The sequence below is a fragment of the Melanotaenia boesemani genome, chromosome 10, assembly GCF_017639745.1.
Source record: "Melanotaenia boesemani isolate fMelBoe1 chromosome 10, fMelBoe1.pri, whole genome shotgun sequence".
Classification (NCBI taxonomy): Eukaryota; Metazoa; Chordata; class Actinopteri; order Atheriniformes; family Melanotaeniidae; genus Melanotaenia; species Melanotaenia boesemani.
Genome location: NC_055691.1, coordinates 6,681,963 through 6,702,067, shown reverse-complemented (window position 1 = coordinate 6,702,067; position 20,105 = coordinate 6,681,963). Strand labels below are relative to the sequence as shown.

The 20,105-nt window shown below is 39.2% G+C and overlaps 1 protein-coding gene across 2 annotated transcripts in view; it reads left to right on the top strand.

The window, feature by feature from the left end:
• The first annotated feature begins 222 nt into the window (after positions 1 to 222).
• Positions 223 to 20,105, top strand: part of hipk3a (homeodomain interacting protein kinase 3a) — a 28,702-nt gene continuing 8,819 nt past the window's right edge. Inside the window, exons 1-12 of one of the 2 annotated variants that reach the window (XM_041996402.1) lie at positions 223 to 587; positions 3,687 to 4,723; positions 4,926 to 5,117; positions 5,290 to 5,471; positions 12,647 to 12,770; positions 16,627 to 16,746; positions 17,568 to 17,654; positions 17,829 to 18,013; positions 18,174 to 18,339; positions 18,668 to 18,791; positions 18,957 to 19,048; positions 19,904 to 20,055. In XM_041996402.1, the coding sequence (XP_041852336.1) occupies positions 3,689 to 4,723; positions 4,926 to 5,117; positions 5,290 to 5,471; positions 12,647 to 12,770; positions 16,627 to 16,746; positions 17,568 to 17,654; positions 17,829 to 18,013; positions 18,174 to 18,339; positions 18,668 to 18,791; positions 18,957 to 19,048; positions 19,904 to 20,055 (2,459 nt within the window). In that variant the 5' untranslated portion in view covers positions 223 to 587; positions 3,687 to 3,688. Of the gene's footprint in view, positions 588 to 3,686; positions 4,724 to 4,925; positions 5,118 to 5,289; positions 5,472 to 12,646; positions 12,771 to 16,626; positions 16,747 to 17,567; positions 17,655 to 17,828; positions 18,014 to 18,173; positions 18,340 to 18,667; positions 18,792 to 18,956; positions 19,049 to 19,900; positions 20,056 to 20,105 lie in introns of both variants that reach the window. The other variant, XM_041996401.1, reaches the window with a different exon arrangement.

Here is a 20,105-nt window from a genome sequence, read left to right as displayed (position 1 = left end):
AGTACGAACATCATAAAGACTTTTATTTAAATATATCTAAATTTATCTAATGGCGTTAGCTGTCATGGAAGTCAGTGAAATGTTTTTACTTAGTTGTCAGTGTGACAAATATAGACAGCATTTTATTGCCTCTCTCTCTCTCTCTCTCTCTCTCTCTCTCTCTCTCTCTCTCTCTCTCTCTCTCTCTCTCTCTCTCCAACATTCCACACATGCGGAGAAGCAACAAGCTACCAAACCAGCAGCAACAGCTAGCCGCCAGGAGCTATCTCAGTCGGGGGACGAGGCGTTTGAACATGCAAAAGTTTAGAAACGCGGATCCTTCTATCGAGTAGATACAACACCAACGTTTGGAGAACCCTTAAACGGCTGTCGAAACCATGGGTCATAGCTGGCTTTCGTTATAGCCAGTTTTAAAAACGTAATTAAGAGCTTCAAATGTGCGAAAAGTCGCTCGGTCTGTCCTCGTCGTTGAACAAGATGGCAGCAGCAACAGCAGCACCGTTGCAGGGGTTGACTGTGGTGCGAGTCCTCGTTGCTAGCCTCTTCTGTGACGCTCTCAGTGATATGATTTACTGGTCTTATTGAAGGTATGTGATCTTGTCTGAAAAAGCTGACTGTCAAATACACTTTCTGTGATATGTTGGTGTTTGTCTTTGTTAATCTTTTTAATGTTGCGAAGACTTCGCTCGCAGCTAGCTTGTTTGCTAACTTCAGTTTGTTCTCTTTGGCATGCGTTAGCCCTAAAAGCTAACCTGTTTATTAAAAATACTAATAGTCGTTCAGGAGTGTGACATTAGTTTGCACTTTTTTAAAAAGGTTTTACCAGCTTTTTAAACTGGAGATTTTCTAAGACGCGACGTTAAAGGGACATTAACAGTTTATTTGGAAATTCTTAATATGCAGTAAGTCTTAATGGACTAGTTTTGATAATTTAATAAACAATAAGTAAGCTATCACGTATCACACATATAACAAAGATTTATTTTGGTGCCTGTCACAACATTACTTTCAACAGGTGTTTTGTTGCCCATCCCCCCAACTCACACGTACGCACACACACACACAAACACCACCCTTTCCTCAACTCCCATTTGTTAAGTGTCACTTAGCTTGATCAGTAGCAAACTGTGGGATGTTTAAAAGTTTTTAAAGTTTTTAAAGTTTTTTTTTTTTTTTTTTTTTTTAAGAGAGAGAAAAAGCTGCCCCAGCTGGTCATTCAGACACACAAACACCTCTGTGTTGGCTCTCCATTTCAGGCATCTTCCCATGGGATATCAGGCTACCTAGTTTGGCAGGGGGTATAACAGCTGAGACTGCATATGTGTACCTTAAAGAATTATGGCAAGCGTAGAAAGGGTGACATATTTACCCCACACCAGCCATATGGTGGTGACTGTAATGTTGCCTTGCCAGTAATATTTTGTCATTTGCATCATCAGTTGTTATCAGTATTTTCCAGACTTGCAGCTGTGGGTGGCGATTGAAGAGAAGTGTCAGACCTTGTACATACCTTGATCGATACTTACCAGTTAAGAAATATAATTATGCTTCTAGTAAATGTTGGCTGTTAGAATTATAATTACAGCTCCCAGATGGCTCATGCAGATTTGACTACAACCAGTGACAATGGTTACTTAGAATAAGTGGCCATGGCTGTTACTGTCAGTAGTTAGTTAAAAATCAACTGCCTACTCAGTCAGAAATTAGGTGTGTTTCTTGTTGTGTTGACTTTAAGGCACACCCCTCTACCTGTCTGAGCTTGTGTGTGTATGAGGATCATTAGTTTGGGAGTCTACCCTCTTGCAGCAAGCCCTTATTACCCAACAGAAAGTTTGTGCTTAGAACAGCTAGCTTCATGTGGGCTAAGCATGTGATCAAGCCTGAAAACTGGAGTCACCAGCATCTAAATGTAAGTTCAGGCAAGGCACAAGCTATGGCCCTGTTTGGAAAACTTCAGGAAGTCTGACAGATTAGCTTTGCTTCTGTCCACTCTCTACTTTTTATCATAGGGTAACAACTTGCTGCAGTGAAAGGATCTTCTTCTAAAAAGTATATAAAAGAAGCTTTCAAATTTGTGTCTAGCTTTGGAATATAGTGTGTTTTGATTTAAGTTTGATACATGTGCACGAGAACATTTGTCTAAGTTGAATGATTGGGTACCTGCATTTGTAGCTACAAGTGGTGACTGCAGAATCATAGATTCTTTCAGATCTCCAACTCAAAGAGATGACAAGTTATATGAATAAAGACATAAGGCTAATAATTTTTAAAGCAATGTGTTTCTATGGCCATAATCATTGTTTTATACATTTTTCTTTCAGAAAAGAAAATATATAAACATGGGTTGAATAACTTTTTTTTTCTTTTTGGAGAAATGCAAATTTTTAAATGTTTTCCTTAATTCGTTCTCTGAACAGTTCAGGCACTTGGATACTGCCATATTCTCAATAAGAAAAATAAAGAAAAACTAAAATGGTCCGTTGTAAGAGAGACCTGTGAACTCTTAATGGTATATAAATAATAAAATTTACACACACACACACACAATAATACATACATACAGAAACTGGAACATAATTTGACATAGTAATTACAGTGATTGCATGTAAATCTGCTTCATTGGAACTGTCAGCTTGCAGCACGAGTTGTACAAGGCTGAGATAAATTTTGCAGATTATCAGTACCAGTTGGAGTTGTAAAATTTCAGTCTGGGAATAAGTGTATGTTCCTGAAAAGAGACCTAATGCTACCGGGCATGCTAAGCAGATGTTTTCAAAATGTTCAAAACAAATAAATAGGGTCAAAACTGCTTAATGTAGGCAAAATTCAGACATTGACAGCAAGACCTGCACTAGAAATAAGTATTTTTCTAAACTGTTTGAATAAAAATTGTTTTTATGTCTCCTTCTAAAATTCAGAAGTGGAGGGAAATTTGCTTTTCTTTTTTTTTTAATGTGAGGGTACTTTTGGGTTACATAATTTCAGCTGTGGCTCAGACAAACTAGATCTTGCTTACAGCTCACTATGTGTGCTTCCTTTGACTTCATAGTTGATTATTTCTTATTTAGAGTTGAATACAGATCCAAATTAGGCATATTGTCTGGTTGTCATGACAGCGCCATAACAAAATTAACGGAGACAGAAAGACCTTAATTAGTTAATGTGATCAGTCAGGCGTCATTTCAGTATCATGGCAGTATCTTTTAAAATGTCGCTAAGTAACACTCATCACACTTTGTGGCATATCATTTTCGCTCTGTGGTGCTGCTTGCTATGCAGTTCTACTTATATGAAACTGACCCTCCAGTGTAGCTTGTAGGAACAAGCCAGAGATGTGTTGGGCTTCCCCCATCTCCCATTACAGAAGGCCAGTTCCTTTTTCCAGTAATGGTGACATGATTACTTAAATTTGTATTTCCTCTGACAGATTATATCTGTGAGTTTGTGTTATTTATTTTAAAACAAAATCTTCCTTAGGAGGATTGTGAGAGAGGTGTTTTTGTTTTTTTTTTTTTAACACAAGTTTTGGATAACTGCATTTTTGTGCTGGGATTGCAAACTTTAACATTTTCAAATTTGCATACATTGTTTTTGCTTGAAAAACATTGCTAAACCATTTAACCTACAAATTTATGTTGTGACTTAAAAGATATTTATGCCTTTTTGTTTTTGTCTGTGTTCTTAAGGTATGGCCTCACAAGTCTTGGTCTATCCATCACACCTGCACTCAGCTCAAACAAGTGCCTTAGGAACCAGCAGCAGTGGTACCAGCAGACACACGGGTGAAGTACACCGCAGTAATAACACCAACAGAGCCTTTCAGCACCGACCCCCGCCCAAGACCTATGTGATTGGAGTCAACTACGGTATTGCATACCCCAACAACGTTGTCCCATCGTCCACTGGTGCTGATTTAGGAAGACTGCACAGGGGGCTACAGCTTGGTGAGACTGAGCAGTGGGCCTTGCAGACTGCGGGAATACAGAGAGAATCCAGCTGGGAAAGCTTGATAGAAGGTCCAGTTGGGATTCAGGTTCAACAATCTATTTACCAGAGCAGAGGCCCACAAGACGGGGGTCTTGGGAGAGAGGGAGGTGGTGGAACTCCATCAGGAGTAGGATTGGACTGTGGGTTACAGAGTACAGCCTGTGTGAGAGCAGAGGAAGAAGGCAGATACAGAGGGGTAGCGTTGAGAGGACGGTACAGTAACCTTGAATTAAGTGCCACTCAGAGATGTGAGCAGAAGACAGGTGAAGGAGGAGAACAACTACAGGAGAGCAATCACATCAGAACCATGCAAATAGTGGAGGAGGTATCTGCTCTACCATCACTTCCTCCTCCTGCAGCCATGTTGCAGGCCAGCACTGGGAACAATGCGGACACTGTCAGAGGAGGGGGTGGAGGGACGCTGCCGAGTCAACACAGGGTTGAAGCTGCGCCTGGGGTTGGGATTGGTGCTGACGGGACTGAAATCAGGCCTAACGGCAGTAACGAGGTCGTGGTGGGAGCTTCATTGACTAGAAGTGGGTCAGGAGATGGTGACTATCAGTTAGTTCAGCATGAGGTTCTGTGCTCCTTGAAGAACAGCTACGAGGTCTTGGAGTTTCTGGGTCGTGGCACTTTTGGCCAGGTGGTAAAGTGCTGGAAGAGGGGAACCAATGAAGTGGTGGCTGTCAAAATACTCAAGAACCACCCATCTTATGCACGTCAGGGGCAGATTGAGGTGAGTAGAACCAAAATATTGCCAATATTTGATCTGGAATCTGCTGGTGTGCCAGTTTAATTGCAATTTTTTTGGAGACTCCTACTCGCATGCAACAATGCATGTACTGCTGGAAGTATTTTCTAATTGTAATGGAACAGTATTAGATCTTTTGTTCATGCTAAACATCAGTTTGGTATTAATTTTGTTCTTGAACTTTCAGGTGGAGATACTGGCCCGGTTAAGCAGTGAGAATGCAGAAGAGCACAATGTGGTGCGTGCTCTGGAGTGTTTTCAGCACCGCAGCCACACCTGTTTGGTGTTTGAGATGCTGGAGCAAAACCTCTATGACTTCCTTAAACAAAACAAGTTCAGCCCACTGCCACTCAAAATCATCAGGCCTATTCTGCAGCAGGTAAAGTGACATCTGTTGTCGAACCACATATTGTAAAACAAAACATGAGCAATGTTTGCAAAACTGAGCTGCTCAGGAAGTAATGCACTGTTTTAGCCGGATTGTATGAATCAGAAATGCAGAGTACCATATTTGATAATATGACTTTTTTTTAAAATGCCAATCTTTGCAGGTGGCAACAGCCCTAAAAAAGCTGAAGTCTCTGGGTTTGATTCATGCTGACCTGAAGCCAGAAAACATCATGCTGGTGGACCCCTCCCGGCAGCCCTACAGAGTCAAAGTCATTGACTTTGGCTCAGCCAGCCATGTCTCCAAGGCTGTCTGCTCCACTTATCTGCAATCCAGATACTACAGGTAAGGACTTTTGCATCCAGCTGACCCTGAATGATCTATCATTCACTTTGATGTGCTAGACTCACCCTTCATAGGCAAAGCTGCAGCTGACTGCTATACCTTTTCATATTTTCAAACCGGTTTTGTGGTGTGGAACCATTATCTGTTACATGGCATGAAGGATTTGTTCTTTTCTGTTACTCATCAAATCTGGTTTGGGGTCACACAAAAAATATGTAAATGCAATGAGGTCATTTGTGTTTATATAAATTTATCTTCATTACGATTTGCAATGACTTTGGTTCCTTGGTGATGGCGATACTTTTTTTTTAAATTTTTTTTTTTTAAATCTATCTATATTCAGGGGGGACCTGTTAAAATGTGAGATTGTGTTCTGAAACTTTATCTTTGTTCAAAGTCAGTATTAGGTATTAGAATGACTATATAAGAATGACTGTCATTAGCTGGAAATTCGATTGCGTTTGATGTTTTAGCTAATGGGAGATTTGATTTCATGGTTGATGAGACATTTACTTTAAGTCAGAGATCACATCGCACTGTTGGCACAGAATAAATTACAAGTGGGTGAGAGAGTGAACTTCTGCATTTGAATACCAGTCACATTTAGATAAACATTCAGATACCTCAAGTAATATTCATTTGGTGTCAGCTGGTACAAAATGTTCTCAAATGAGATTTACAGGGTAGAATATTTTAGGATGATCAGATATGTCATAATGTGAAATGTCATGTTATTTGTAATCATGATATGCCAGTATAGTGATGCACGTCAGTCCTGGGATAGTGGTTTGTTTATGTGTCCTTGTGTTTCCCACAGGGCTTAGCAAAGTCTTGCCTCCGCCTTGTGTGTTCAGGCCATTTATGCTCTTATGTAATAAGAAATAGTCTATATTAACCTACACACTCTTATTAGGAGCTTCCTGACATGCCTTTGTTTTTGCCCTGTCTGCTATCTTTCTGGCATGCTGTAAAATTTTCATTGTCAGTGTATCTTTTGTTTTTGGTTCATGCCTTGATGCATGCACGTCTGTGCTGTCCTTGGTGTATCACACCCTAAACTCTGCTGCTCCCTTTTTTTTTTTTTAAAAATGCAGAGGAACTAAAACGTTTTATGAGGAGCCACGTCATGCAATACTTGGCGTGTCTCCAAGGTTCGGGTAAGGGAGAGAATGTGCTTATGAAACAGAGTTGTGCAAAAGAACTTCATTAAGTTACTAAGCTGTAAGCCCCAAAGCTCACATTATGACGCACAACATTTCAAGGACCTACTTTAATGGAAGAGAAATTATAGATTGTACAAAGTAGAATGCATATTGAATATTAAACCTCTCCTGTCTTGTAGTGTGCTGTAAACTGTTGATGATTCATTATGGACAGTTGCCATCTTGAATGACATCCAAGACTGTTTCTGGCTGGTGATTTCAATAGATTGCACTCCTGCTAGGAAGTTTCACCATTGTGTCGATTAGGTTAAGTAAACTGTTGCAAAGCCTGCAAACATTATGCAAGTCATTACACATATGTTTGACATAGTTGTTTCTGCAATGAGTGCACTGCATGCACCCACTATTTCAGCATTTAACATGTATTTTTTTTTTTTTTTTTTTTTTTTTTGCCATTTGATGAACAAAGAACATGGTTGTTTCAACTGTTAACTTCTACAGTATAATAGTATACAAATATAGGGACTTGAATTTAGAGCTTCCTGTACTGAAGCAGCTTCTGTAAGACTGAAATGTACAACGATAAGCCTCAGCATATCAAAATGTCAGCAGTAGTCATGTGTGAAACTTCCTTATTTTAGCATAAGCAAACCTCTTCCTAGGCCTCCTTTTTTCCTGCAGAGCCACAACCGTTACATAACATGAAGGATTTGCTCTGCATTTGACCTGGTTAAGTGTGTTGAGTGTGTTTTCATTTGTGCTTATGTGTGTTTTGTCTTCAAGCCGTGTTGGCAACACCACGATCATGGTGCAGTTAAAAATGGGCCGGCAGTGAATTTCACGGAGGTCACTTAGGACACAATAGGTTTGGGAAGAATGTGGTATGCAAAAACCCACATTTAGATCCAGGAAAAAACATTCAGACATTCCTGTGTATGTGTCTGGGTGTGTTCATATGTGTCCCTGAGTCTATGCGGTGGTTGCAAAGGCTGGGTATTTCATGTCTGTAACACACTGTACCCTACGATTATTCACAATACATCAACTGAGCTGTGATGAAGGCCTTCTCTGTTTGAAAATTATGTTTTATTTTGACCTGTCTGAGTCACAAAGCTTTTAACATCTGAGCAGTTTTTACTCTGGCCACAAGATTTATAGGGCATTTTTATCTTTAGTTATAGAAAGAAAGCTGCAAATCCTTCATCTTCTCCACTTTGTGTTATTGTGTGGGGGAGTTTGTTTAGATCACAGGAGCTAGCGTTGCATAGGCATTTTGTATCTGAGTTTGTGCAGTTTACATTGGTAGGTGCATATTTCAGTTTTGTTAGATAAATATCTAGCAAACGTTGCTGTAACAGCTTGTGTTTTGCACGGTCTTGTTTTTCATGTTTGTAGTATGTAATTTGAGTTCCAGAGCAATGTTTCTTGCGTCGTGTTTGTGTCAACTTGTTTGTCAGGTTGTTAGGAGAGTGGCTTGCAGGGTAGTCTCTTATCTGCTGCTCATATTGCATGTTGGTTTTACTGTATTGTCACCATAGTGAAGGCTAAAGAATGACGGGCTTCACCACACTGGGTTGGAGTTTCTGTCTGTCTCTCTCTCTCTCTCTCTCTCTCTCTCTCTCTTTCTTTCTTTCTTTCTTTCTTTCTTTCTTTCTTTCTTTCTTTCTTTCTTTCTTTCTTTCTTTCTTTCTTTCTTTCTTTCTTTCTTTCTTTCTCTTTCTCTCTCTCTCTCTCTCTCTCTCTCTCTCTCTCTCTCTCTCTCTCTCTCTCTCTCTCTCTCTCTCTCTCTCTCAGAGATCTAGGATTTTCCCTGGTCATTTTAAAAACCAGGAAATTTCCTTGAGTGTGATGTGTACAAATCAAGCATGTTAATGATAATGTGGGTGTCTTCCAGTTTTAGTAACACAAAGTTACATGGCCCTTTGTGAATGTTTTTTTTTTTTTTTTTTTTTTCAGCCTGGTTCCTGATGTAGAACAATGATCTGATCCTGCTAGTTGCAAACACAAGTACTTCTACTTTGCTGTGTTTAATTGCTTTATTACATTTCACATTGGGGTTGTTAAAGAACATAACTTCTCCCCGTCCACAAAATGACTTCTTAGAAATAAATGAGTAAATTAATAGTGTGTGCAGCTGGAATTCTGACACATTTTACATGCTACCGTGTTGAAGTGCCCAGGTTTATTCAAGTTAATCTGATTTTATGCACTTTTTTTTAAAAAAAGGGGGATTTTCATCAGTACAGTTGTGGCTGCCTTGTAGTTGGCAAATTTCAAATCCACAAGAATTTTAAAAACTTAGACTTTATCTTTAGTGAGATCTTTGTTTTTTGTTTTATTTTCCTTTGACCTGCAGCTGTACTAGTACAATTTTTTGGGAAATTTTCCTTGTTTAGTCCCTTGGGAAGTATTTAATGCTTAATTTTATGTACTGTAAATTTCCAAGCTCCTGAACTTGGTTGGTGTTTGTTAGTGTCGAGCTATAGGTAATAAAGCCAGGGCAGAAGCTGCTCAGTGCTTGTCATGCACTAATGTGTTGTTGCTATGGTAGCATGACACAGCAAGGCCTGGTGAGGTGGCTGTTCCATCCTGTGGGGGCTGGTGACGTAAAACAACCCACAGTGAAAATGGACTGTGGGGCTATGTGAATAATTCAGCTAAGCAGATCAGATGGAAGAGAAGACGGCTATCGTCTAAGCTAGCTTACAGATTTGGGAAGGCTGCGTTTGGTTTCCTCCATCTAGGTGTGATTTCTTTGACACAGAGGGGTTGCTTTACTTATGCACCTTTTTCTCATTGAATTAACATAAGAACATTTTCTAACAAAGCCATGTTAAAGGAGTCCTGACTTCTGACAAATCTGCTTCGCTCCCTTTTGTTTTTTTTACTTTCCGAACTAGCTTGACCACAATGTCACAAAAAACATGGAGACAACTGTTGATTTTATTCTCACAGAAAGTAAATCAGTGGAAATCCCATTATAGCTTTGTTTGTTGATTTAATGCTGCCTTTCCTAAGCTCTCGTGTTGGTCAGTGGAGACATGATGTGACAGTGGAGGCCAGACCTGCCTCTGCTAGTGTTTATAGTACTTAATGAATGGTAGACGAGTGTTCACAGGAAAAAGTTTGTTTACGTTAACGTGTTTCCATATTTCTTGAAGGTTATTCTTGTCCTTGTCAACTTAAATAGTTAAGCCTTTTTCATAGCTTCAGGCTTTTGTCAGTGTAGCATTTCTTTTTGTTTATTCATATTTATTTATTCAATTTTAGCTCCTCAGATGATGTCTTTGCATCTTAGGGAACATCTGAGTTTAAAAACACAAAAGGGATGTGTCTGAAACTCTTTTGGACATGTTATTTTAGTTTTGATTAATTTGTTGATGCTTCAGAGCATCTTGAGAATCTGTGTCTTGCATCCTTAAAATACTATATAACCATACTGCAAAAATATTAATCAGACATTTGTCTTTTGATTTAGAACCTCAGTACTGTATATACAATATGATATGAGTCAGTTATTCAGCAGCCATTATACTGGCTTTTTGGACTTTGACTAGATTTGCTCATGTAATATGTGACCATGGCTGCAGTTGGAAGTTGGATGATGATGGATCATTAGCCCAGAAAGCTGCCTCAGATTTTTTCCCCTACCCTCTCAGAGTTGTTGTGCAAAATTGACAGCATCTTGTTAACTGGCTAATAGGTCAAGCTAGCTGTGTTCCTTAAAGTTGCAGACATATTAAAGTTTTTTTTTCGTATTGATGTATTAATTATTTGATTTTTTGTTTTGCTGTCCGACTCCTTTTTTGAGACCGTTCACCAATCGAACTATTTTTTATTGAAGCTTGTTGTGCATCTGTGGCAGTGGTTTGTGAGAACATTTGTAAGGCTCCACTGTAAAAATCAGCACGTTGATATTTTGAAGAGGCTAAGCTCTACTTGCACCTTTCATTGCTTGCATTGCTCTGCTTGCTGCAGTTTCGCAGATTAAACTTAAGTAATTCTGTTGGTCTTGTTTGATATTTGATAGGCACGTATCTGCTTTGTACTGGGCTCACATGTCCTGTTCAAGTCTCCATCGCTTCATGTTTAACATCATTTAGATTTACCTAAACAACCTTATATGCCGTACATGTCTGAAGTGTGGATATACATAGTTATTTCTGTTTCCTACTCACATAGCAGGAGTGTGTTACCATACATTATGCACTGTTTGTTCTTGTCAAAGCAGCTGCTGCTCTACGGTGTGACCAGTTAGTTCTGGAACCTGGCCTGCCTGCTAAACACCTGTGGGGGTGTATGCATGCTGGTGTAGATGGTGTTATGTGATGAGCATAGCTCTGGAAAGTTGGGGCCATAGTTTGTATGACTGTGGTTAACTATAGTAGTAAAATCAATAGAAACAACACACACATACACAAACGCACACTTTTCTTTAAGCTTGTTTGTTTATTTGTAATGCCATTTCCTCCTAGTCATGTTTGGGTGTGTGTTGATGTATTTTTGCTCTAGGCTATCAATGCACAGCAGCACTATGTTGGTCTAGTTTGTTGGGAATATCACCCGCAGCAGACCACAAGATGATCTACTAGAAAAGGACCAGAAAATATGACCCTGCCATTTTTAAAGCTAGATCTTCTTTCTCAGCATAAGAATCGATTTAAATATTTCCCCCCCTTCCTTTTGCTAATCTTGAGCAGTTGCCTACTTTGGCCCCAGATGACTTGTGTGCTGGTTGATAGGATGCATCCACCAGGGTTTATTTTTATTGCATTTTTTTATCTGCAGGCATATTAGTGTTTTGAATTCGTTATCATTTGGTAAATTGTTGAAATGTTTTTAAACTGACTTTGAAGATTCTCGGTTAATTTTACTTTGTTTTATTTATGCAGGGCAAATTCACCAATTAAAACTACCGTAATCTCATGAAAAGCACAGTGTTTTAGACGTTCCTCTGTGCATGTCTGGGGCTGTCTTCCCTTAGGCTCTTTTTGGTGGTGTTGCATAACTGAACATCTTCCTCTTGAAAGAGCAATAAGAAATGTTGAAGTGTAATTTCCTTCAGGCCGAGGAGGGCAGAAAGAATGAGCTGTGTAAACCAGGTGGACTCGACATCTCTTTCTACTTGAATACAGAAAAACGCGCTAAGCCCTATAGAGTGATGACTGATGGCACCCGTTTGTCACCTAATAATACTGTTGCATTATGGTCTTTCGTCCAGTTGTTGCTTGGCAACAGTCATTTCCCCCTGTGGCTGTCACAGCAGTTGTTGCTATTTGTAGCACTGTTGCTCAGCTTCTGTGTACAAGTCTAATGGCCCTTTGTTTTTATACACCAGCTCACCCTTCCCTTGAGAAATTAATGGCTATTTACGTTGCACAGTTGGCAAAATCCAGAATATCTCGTCTATGATGTAACCATAATTGCTTGCATTTTCTCAAATGTCAGGTACCATGCAACGTAATAGTTTTACTTTAATACTATACTTTCATTCTAACTGGATATTGAATTATTAAGAGTAAAGCAATTTGCGCCCCCCCAAAAAGTATAATAGTAGGGGAAACACTAAGTTGTGTATTTATTTTGATGGAACCAAACTTCTTGTTCAGTATACACCCACTGAGATCAGTCAGGGCAAGTTGTTCAGTACTGTTTTAGTTTCTGTTAAAGCACTAATAAGACAGCATATGGTCCTGATGCATGAATCTATGATGTATCTGATGTTTCACCACTTCACATTAAAGTTGATCCAGTGCTTTTAAAGGAAGTTTTCTCAGGGCTAATATAGCTTCAGTTTTTCTTATAATATATTTTCTTTTGTTTCATTCAACCAAAATATTTTTTTTTTTCAACAATATGCATACCTACAAACATTCTGAACAGCCTCTTTTTTAAGCTTTGTTTTACAAAAGCTGAAGAGATCCCAGCCTTATTACTTCTGTGAATCCATAGATTTATTCTTCTCTCCGGCATGTTAGTGATCACTTTTCTGCTTGTCTTTTCTCTCTGCAGGGCTCCAGAGATTATTTTGGGCCTGCCATTTTGTGAGGCTATTGACATGTGGTCGCTGGGCTGTGTGATAGCTGAGCTCTTTTTGGGCTGGCCCCTCTACCCCGGAGCGCTGGAGTATGACCAGGTAACAATTCTTGCACGTAGATGAGAGCTAAAAGCTACTGTATCACACAAACTCTGAGGAGAAAGAGGGCCTTAAAGATGTACCACTTCATTTTGTTGCCGCTCCATGTTCAGGCTCACTTCATACAACTGAAATCCAGAAAATCCAACATAATATCCACCTAATACTTATCTGGGCTGAGTGAATCAGGAAATTGTTGTTGGCAATGTGTGATTATCTTCCCACAGGGTTGTGTAGTCTGAAATACACAACTGGGACTCTTAAGTGGAGTCCCCAGGCAAGGGAGAGGGAGCATGGGAAAAGAACCACACCACATTCACAGACTAGTGCAGGATTATCTTGTTTGTACATAGACAACTCTGAAGACCAGAATCAGCCTCATCATATTTTAAATTAAAGAGTGTAGAAATTTGAAAAAAAGAAAGTACTAATGTGACCACCTAGAAATTGGTAGAAAGTTCCATTTTTGAATGCGGTCAAACTTACCAGGCCTTTTTTTTTTGCAAAGCCAAATATATGAAACTAACTTTGCTGCTATACTTCCTGTGCTTGCAATTACCCATCTTTGTATTTATTTATGTATGTATGTATGTATGTATGTATGTATGTATGTATGTATGTATGTATGTATGCATACATGTCATTTTTGGTGTGGTGACTTCGTTCCTCTTGCAGCAGCTAGCAGTTTGAACTGTCATCAGTAAGAGATAGTGGCTTCGCTGAGCACCGACAACTGTTGTATCAGAGGGCCATGCCAGGACACACACTTGCACACCCACGCGTGCACATTGAGCCCCCAAAAGCATGCGGTTCTATGCCAAGGCTCACTCCAGTTCCACTTTACACAGCAAAATGTATTTATAAACATAAGCCTGATGGTAGACATGTGCACAGTCATGCACGCGCGCACACATGCTTGCATATGCACACACATTCAGTGCACCATCAGCAGGTTCTCAGTCCAGTGCCCTCTGGCCAGTCTGTGTGTTTGTTCTAGGCCGTAGACACGTGCATGCGTGTTCATGCACACACACAGACACATTGTGAAACGTATCACTGTGCCGGGCTCCAGACTAATTCTTAGCACTGGTTGCATTGGTGCGCCTAACTTTTTAATTTGTGTGTACCAGCAAAACATTTAGGTGCACCCCAATTTTTACAGTGTTGCTCTCAGCAGCTCATTTTATTACATTTAAATAATTGTCTTCTGATCATTACACATAGACAATGTTGGTTATTTAAATTATTGTGAACAATTATGAGGTTTAGAGAAATGTTTTTTCTTTATTTGAAGCATGAATGTTAAGTTAAAAAACCCCAAACATGTTAAAATATAAACTTACAGTTGTAGCTTTACTGAACTAAATTAAACAAACACACAGGTGAGTCACACGTCCGTCAGTGGACAGAAAGCATGTGTTGGAAAACACGCCAACCAGCTGAAAATCAGACAAAAATATAAAAGAAAACTCTCATAGCGGAATGAAGATAGAAACATCCACGGTCCTTCGAGGAGCAGCCAGAGTATTTCTCCTTCTTCGGTGACGACATGCAGACGAGCTGCAATGGTTCAACTGTCATCCAGCTTTTCTACTTCATGTTGCTCAGGCAGGATGAAAACGCTTAAATTAGTGAGGATTAAAGATAACAACATATGAGCAAATTCCACCATATTCCATGTATTACAACCGATTCCACCTTCTGCGATTCTCGTCGGTCTTTCTTCTGTTGGATGTTTAACATATGCCGCTGTTACTTTCATACCAACCCACAACACATCGTACAGCTGAAGATCAGAGCCACTCAGATGCCAAGACCCACTCCTTCTGTTAGCTTTATCACGGTGTTATTCTTCTATTGAGTTTGGGTAAAGAGGGAATGAACCCAGAATTACATTAAATAATTAAAGTCCTTCCCCTAGACCTGTAAAATGTTAGGTGCACCAGTGCGACCAAGAAATAGTCACACTCAAAGTTTTGGTCACACTCTAGAGCCCTGCTGTGATAGTTTATTTGCCATGGACGTATTGGAGTGTTGTGGTATTTTGAGAGGGCTGATGAAGCTGGAGCAGGTCAGAAAGGTTCAAGTTTGAGTAAATACCAGTAATATTTAGGACATTTTCTGTTTCACCTTAGTAGTTTTATCACATTAGATTTTCTTTTCCAAATTTTAAATGAAACTTTTGATAGGAACCAGAATCTCATTGCTATTTAAATGGTTCGGGGTAACGAGAAACCTTCATCTCAAACTGGTATGCGATGTTGGTGTTCATTACATCCTGTTGGTCAAACATTTTTTTAAAAGACATTTACGTCAACAAACTTTTGCCGCTGGTGGTGAACGTGTGGAGTGCTTGTTCCAGTCTGAATGTTTAATTTAGTGTGTGTCTATATATATATATATATATATATATATATATATATATATATATATATATATATATATATATATATATATATATATATATATATATATATATATATATATATATATATATATAAATGAGCAGTTTTAACCATAATAGCTGAACGAACATAAAGCCAGATTTACTCAACATGCATGATGTTTTAACTGAAATTACATGTTAACCCAGAGCTTTATGTTGATCCCTTTTTTAAAGTTGCAATTCCACTGGCTTAAATAGTTAGTAGTACATCGCTTGTCTAGTCATTCTTTCTTTCTTTTTTTTATTTTTATTTCCTGCCTATTTGAGAGTAAACATCTCCAAGTTTCCTGCGTGCAACATTTCAGTGCATCAGCTAATATTGTAGGAACTGTGTCCAGTTTGTCACATCAGATATTTACTTCTTTTAGTGATAAATTGGGAAAATCATTGCATGTACTGAATTTTGCTTCAAAAACAGAAGCTCATATATCCAAAGAAAAACAAACAACAACAAAAAGAAAACAAGCAAAGGAAATGTTGTGTAAATTAAATGTTGTGGACAGTGACTCAGTCCAGTCTGAGTCATAAACGGGCCATGTGGAATCAGATCCACGTTTTTTCCTTTTGTGAAAACACATGAATTTATACGATTCAGCTGTATCGTATTTTTAACTCTCTTGTGCAATACTGTTGACTATCTGTGTGTCGTTTAAAGATTTTGACTTTTATACTTGAGGACAAAAAAGTAAACATGACTATGCTTGCTGATAAGGATGTACTGATCAAAAATTAGACTGTAGTCGTAAGATTAACAGTATGGATTTGACTCGCTTTGTTAGGGTTGCATTTTTTTTACAAGCAAGTAAAATAATTATTTTAATGTCTATTTTTTCTTTACATATACTTTTCATTTAGCTGTGCTAAACACATTTTATAGACCTGTGACATTCCTGTGTGCAGCTTGTTTGAGTCATCTTCCTTGAGGTTGTGAGTCACTCAAACTGTTGGTTTTGTAGAGCAGTTAAGATTGACGTGTGAGGGCTTGATCTAGAGATGCGCCAGTCAACCAGCTGGAGACTTTAATGGGTCAGTTATTGGCCTGATTAGACATGAGAGTAGCCTCAAATGCACAAGCTTATATTTCACTACCATGAAAAGAATTGAGCAAAACATTCCCACTTTAATAAATAATATTAAAGCTTAATTTATACCACTTTTCTATCCTACACAATGTTATGTCATGTTTAGCATAGCAGCAGAGAATTAAAATCTAAAGGATGTGAATAATGTAGTTGCCTTTCTTTCATTCTGAATGTATACAGGTTTGCACCTTCAAAATACGTCAGCTCATCCAAACAATCTCCGTAATTAATCAAAATGAGTCAGATTCAGGTTGATTATCTCGAATGGCTGTGACAGTTTCTCCTTTTTCTATTTCTCTTTCTGTCACCTCTGCCTCGCTCTGCTCAGATCCGGTACATCTCTCAGACTCAGGGGCTGCCTGCAGAGCAGTTACTCAACAAGGGGACCAAGACCTCACGTTTCTTCACCAAAGAATCTGACTCTCCCTACGCCACCTGGAGACTAAAAGTACCTGCATTCATATCACACAAATGTATCCAAGCACAACATTATGTGCACACACATTGACCTAAAAAGCAAAGTGCACATCTCTCTGGTAAAAATGCATCATTAACGGTCACCGATTACTGTGCTACAGCATATCTATCTACAGATAGTGGGGACACGGATAGACAAGAAGGGTATGATTTTGATTTGAAATAGCTACAGATATTAGAAACTGTATTAAAAAAATCATAAGGTGGAAGGGAAGAGTATGAAGTGGCATTTCTCTCCCAATAGGAAACAGCTGCATAAGCTTTTCAAAACAGGACAAAGCCAGCACAGCCTGAGGAAAGCTTAGGGAAATGTGATGTGAAACTGTGTTTAGACTACCTGCTGAGCTTCCTCTAAATAAAGTTTAAATGAATGTAAGCTAATGTTTATCTCTACCTGACCCTTCCAGTAAAAACTCAACTGGACCCCTTTTGCTAAACAGATATTTATTTAGACATGCTGAGTTTGCTGACTTTATCTAATATTTTGAATATTTTGTCCTTTCACTGTTTATCTTTGAAACAAATCCATTGCTGGCTTTCAGCACACAAGCCTTTTTTATTTAACAAAAACAAAGCTAAAATGTGGAAGCAGTTAGTGAAAAAAACTTAAGTGCAACCTTACTGCACCAACAGGATTTACCAGGGTAAATATTAGCAGGCACTGCTAATCAAATATCTTTTTTTAATGTCTTGTTACATTAAACGTGAGAACTGAAAGATTATGTATTTTCTTTCTCACACGTTTGTGACTACTGGAGATTATTGATCCTGGTATTGCTCTAATTCCTCCAGACAACTGAGGAGCATGAGAAAGAGACGGGACTTAAATCCAAAGAGGCCAGAAAGTACATCTTCAGCTGTCTGGATGACATTGCACATGTAAGTATGGCCTTTTAAGTACACCTCACCCCTCAAAAAGTAAATTTAACCTAACCTCTTTTGAAATACATCAGTTAATGTTCAACTGTTCCTGTGGTGCTAACTAACTCTGTGTTGTGTTTTTTTTTGTCTTCATTGTTCTTTCTCTGGTTGCTTTTTGCTGTAATTGATCAGGTGAACCTGGTGCTGAGTCCTGATAATAGTGACATGCAGGCAGAAAAAGCAGACAGGCGGGAGTTTGTTTCTCTTCTTAAGACCATGCTGATGATTGATGCTGAGGACAGGACTGTTCCTTCTAATGTCCTGAACCACCCCTTCCTCACTATGACTCACTTACTGGACTACCCCCACAGCAACCAGTAAGCCTCTGTCTGCTTGCACAATCATGTTTTTAGTTTAGTTTTGTTTTTTCTTATTTGCAGTTTTTTTCTAACTCTTAATGCACACTGGAGTGAAATAAATGGATTATGTATTTAAGAACTAGATATTTCCTTCTTAATGTGTTGTCTCCTCCTTCAGTGTACAGTCGTCTTTCCGGATCATGGACATGTGCCACAGTCGGCCCAGCAATGCTGTTTTTGATACACTCAACCAGAACACTATTCATTTCCCCAGACCCCCTCTGGCCCCCACCGCCTCCTCTAGCCTCCCTCTGGGCTACAGCAACATACCAGTCCACACTCAGGTGAGAGTTATCGGTTAAATATGACCATCACTAGATGAACTTTAAAATTCAGGGCTTTAAATATCTTAAATGTTTGGTTATGTAATGTTGTGTACTTAATGCGAAGGTGCTGTCTGTATTGTTGTAGAACAATTGAGTTGATATTTCTGTTACATGTGAGACTTGTCAGATATTTTTTAGTTGTGTCTCCTCACTGTTTGCCCTTTTTGTCTTTCCTCTTCCTCATTATGTCCACATTCCCCCTCCATATTCTCTGTCTCCCCACCTCTCCTCTGTTTTCTCTTCTCCCTTCTCTACCACCTCCATTTCATACACTTCCCTGATACAGTCTATAACCCAGTCGGCTCCATCAGTTTTGCATCCCGGCATTGCTCTGACAACAGGGAATGGTCAGTTTGGATGCAGCGATTCGTTCCCACCTGCTCTTCTTCTTTGTCCTCCCACAATGCAAGGTATCCACATTACACTGCTTTGTACACAATGAGTTCAAAATCAGTTTGTTGAATGAGACTAGATTTTATCCAACAGGCAATAAAAAGTGGAATTGTTAGCCACATACTCATTCAGGTGCATAATTTACTGATTGTTTTATGGTTTTTTAATTCCTCCTCTTGAAGGTAACCTTAATCAACCAACATACCCTGTCCCCATGGCAACTCAGGCGCCTCCCATACAACCCCTACCAGTGAGGCCAGGTGTTATAGCTCAGGTAAGACACAGAATCGGCTTGAGGTTGCACCAGTCAAGATGTCTACACGATGATGTTCTGACCCCCGAGTACTGAGTAGTGATTCCAACATGAGGACGTGTGTCAGATAACATCAGTCTTCCCACATGGCTTTCAGCTTTATCTCAGTCTTGCATTGTTTAACATTTTGGTGACTCTTTGTACATGATGCATCTCTGGGATCACGGGCAAATGCAGTACCTTCTAGGTTGTTCCAACTTCAATAGATAATAGATATGTTGAGGGCTGGAACAAGAATATCCCCTTAACAATATTTTATCAGATAAAATGCAATTTCTTAACATAAAAGTGTAAACATAAGTTGGTTAAAATGCTTTTAGACATTGCCACACATGTTAAAATCAACAGGGACTTTGTAGGGAGACCTTCCTACACTCCACAAGTCATGGTCTACACTCTGGCTTGCTGCAAATTTTAATTTAATTTTCCTATACAGTGTTAATATTCAAGCGCCTATTCAAGTATATTAATAATTGCCCAAATATACCCAAAAACCTATTCATTTTGATGAATTTGTTACATGCACCACTGTAGTGCTATATGCAGTTATTTGATTAAAACCCCTACACCTCTCTTCTAGTAAAAAGGATACATCAGGCCCTCTCTGCTTATTGCACACGAGGCTTAGCAAATAATAGAGCTCTTCTCAGAACTTAATAGCACTTGTTTTAGCTTAAAAAAAGCAACTCCCAAGAAATGCTTCAGCCTTTTAAACAGTATTAAGCACACCATGCTGCCATAAGTAGGATTTCATCATTGTGGGATCAATAGATGGTTCCCTAAAATGTCTTTATTTTCCCACTGTGCTTGTAGCAGGCCTGGTCTAGCCGAGGCCAGCAGCTTCTGGTCCCAGCAGCCTGGCAACAGATGACTCCTGTTGGTCCTCCTCCCTCTCACCCACCCCCTCCACCTCCTACCTCCCTGACCAACGACACCACAGCTGGCCCACAGAGGATCAGTGAGTGGGGGTGAGTCATCCAAACTTCAAGTCTGGGGAAAATCCCAGTTTGCAAGACTT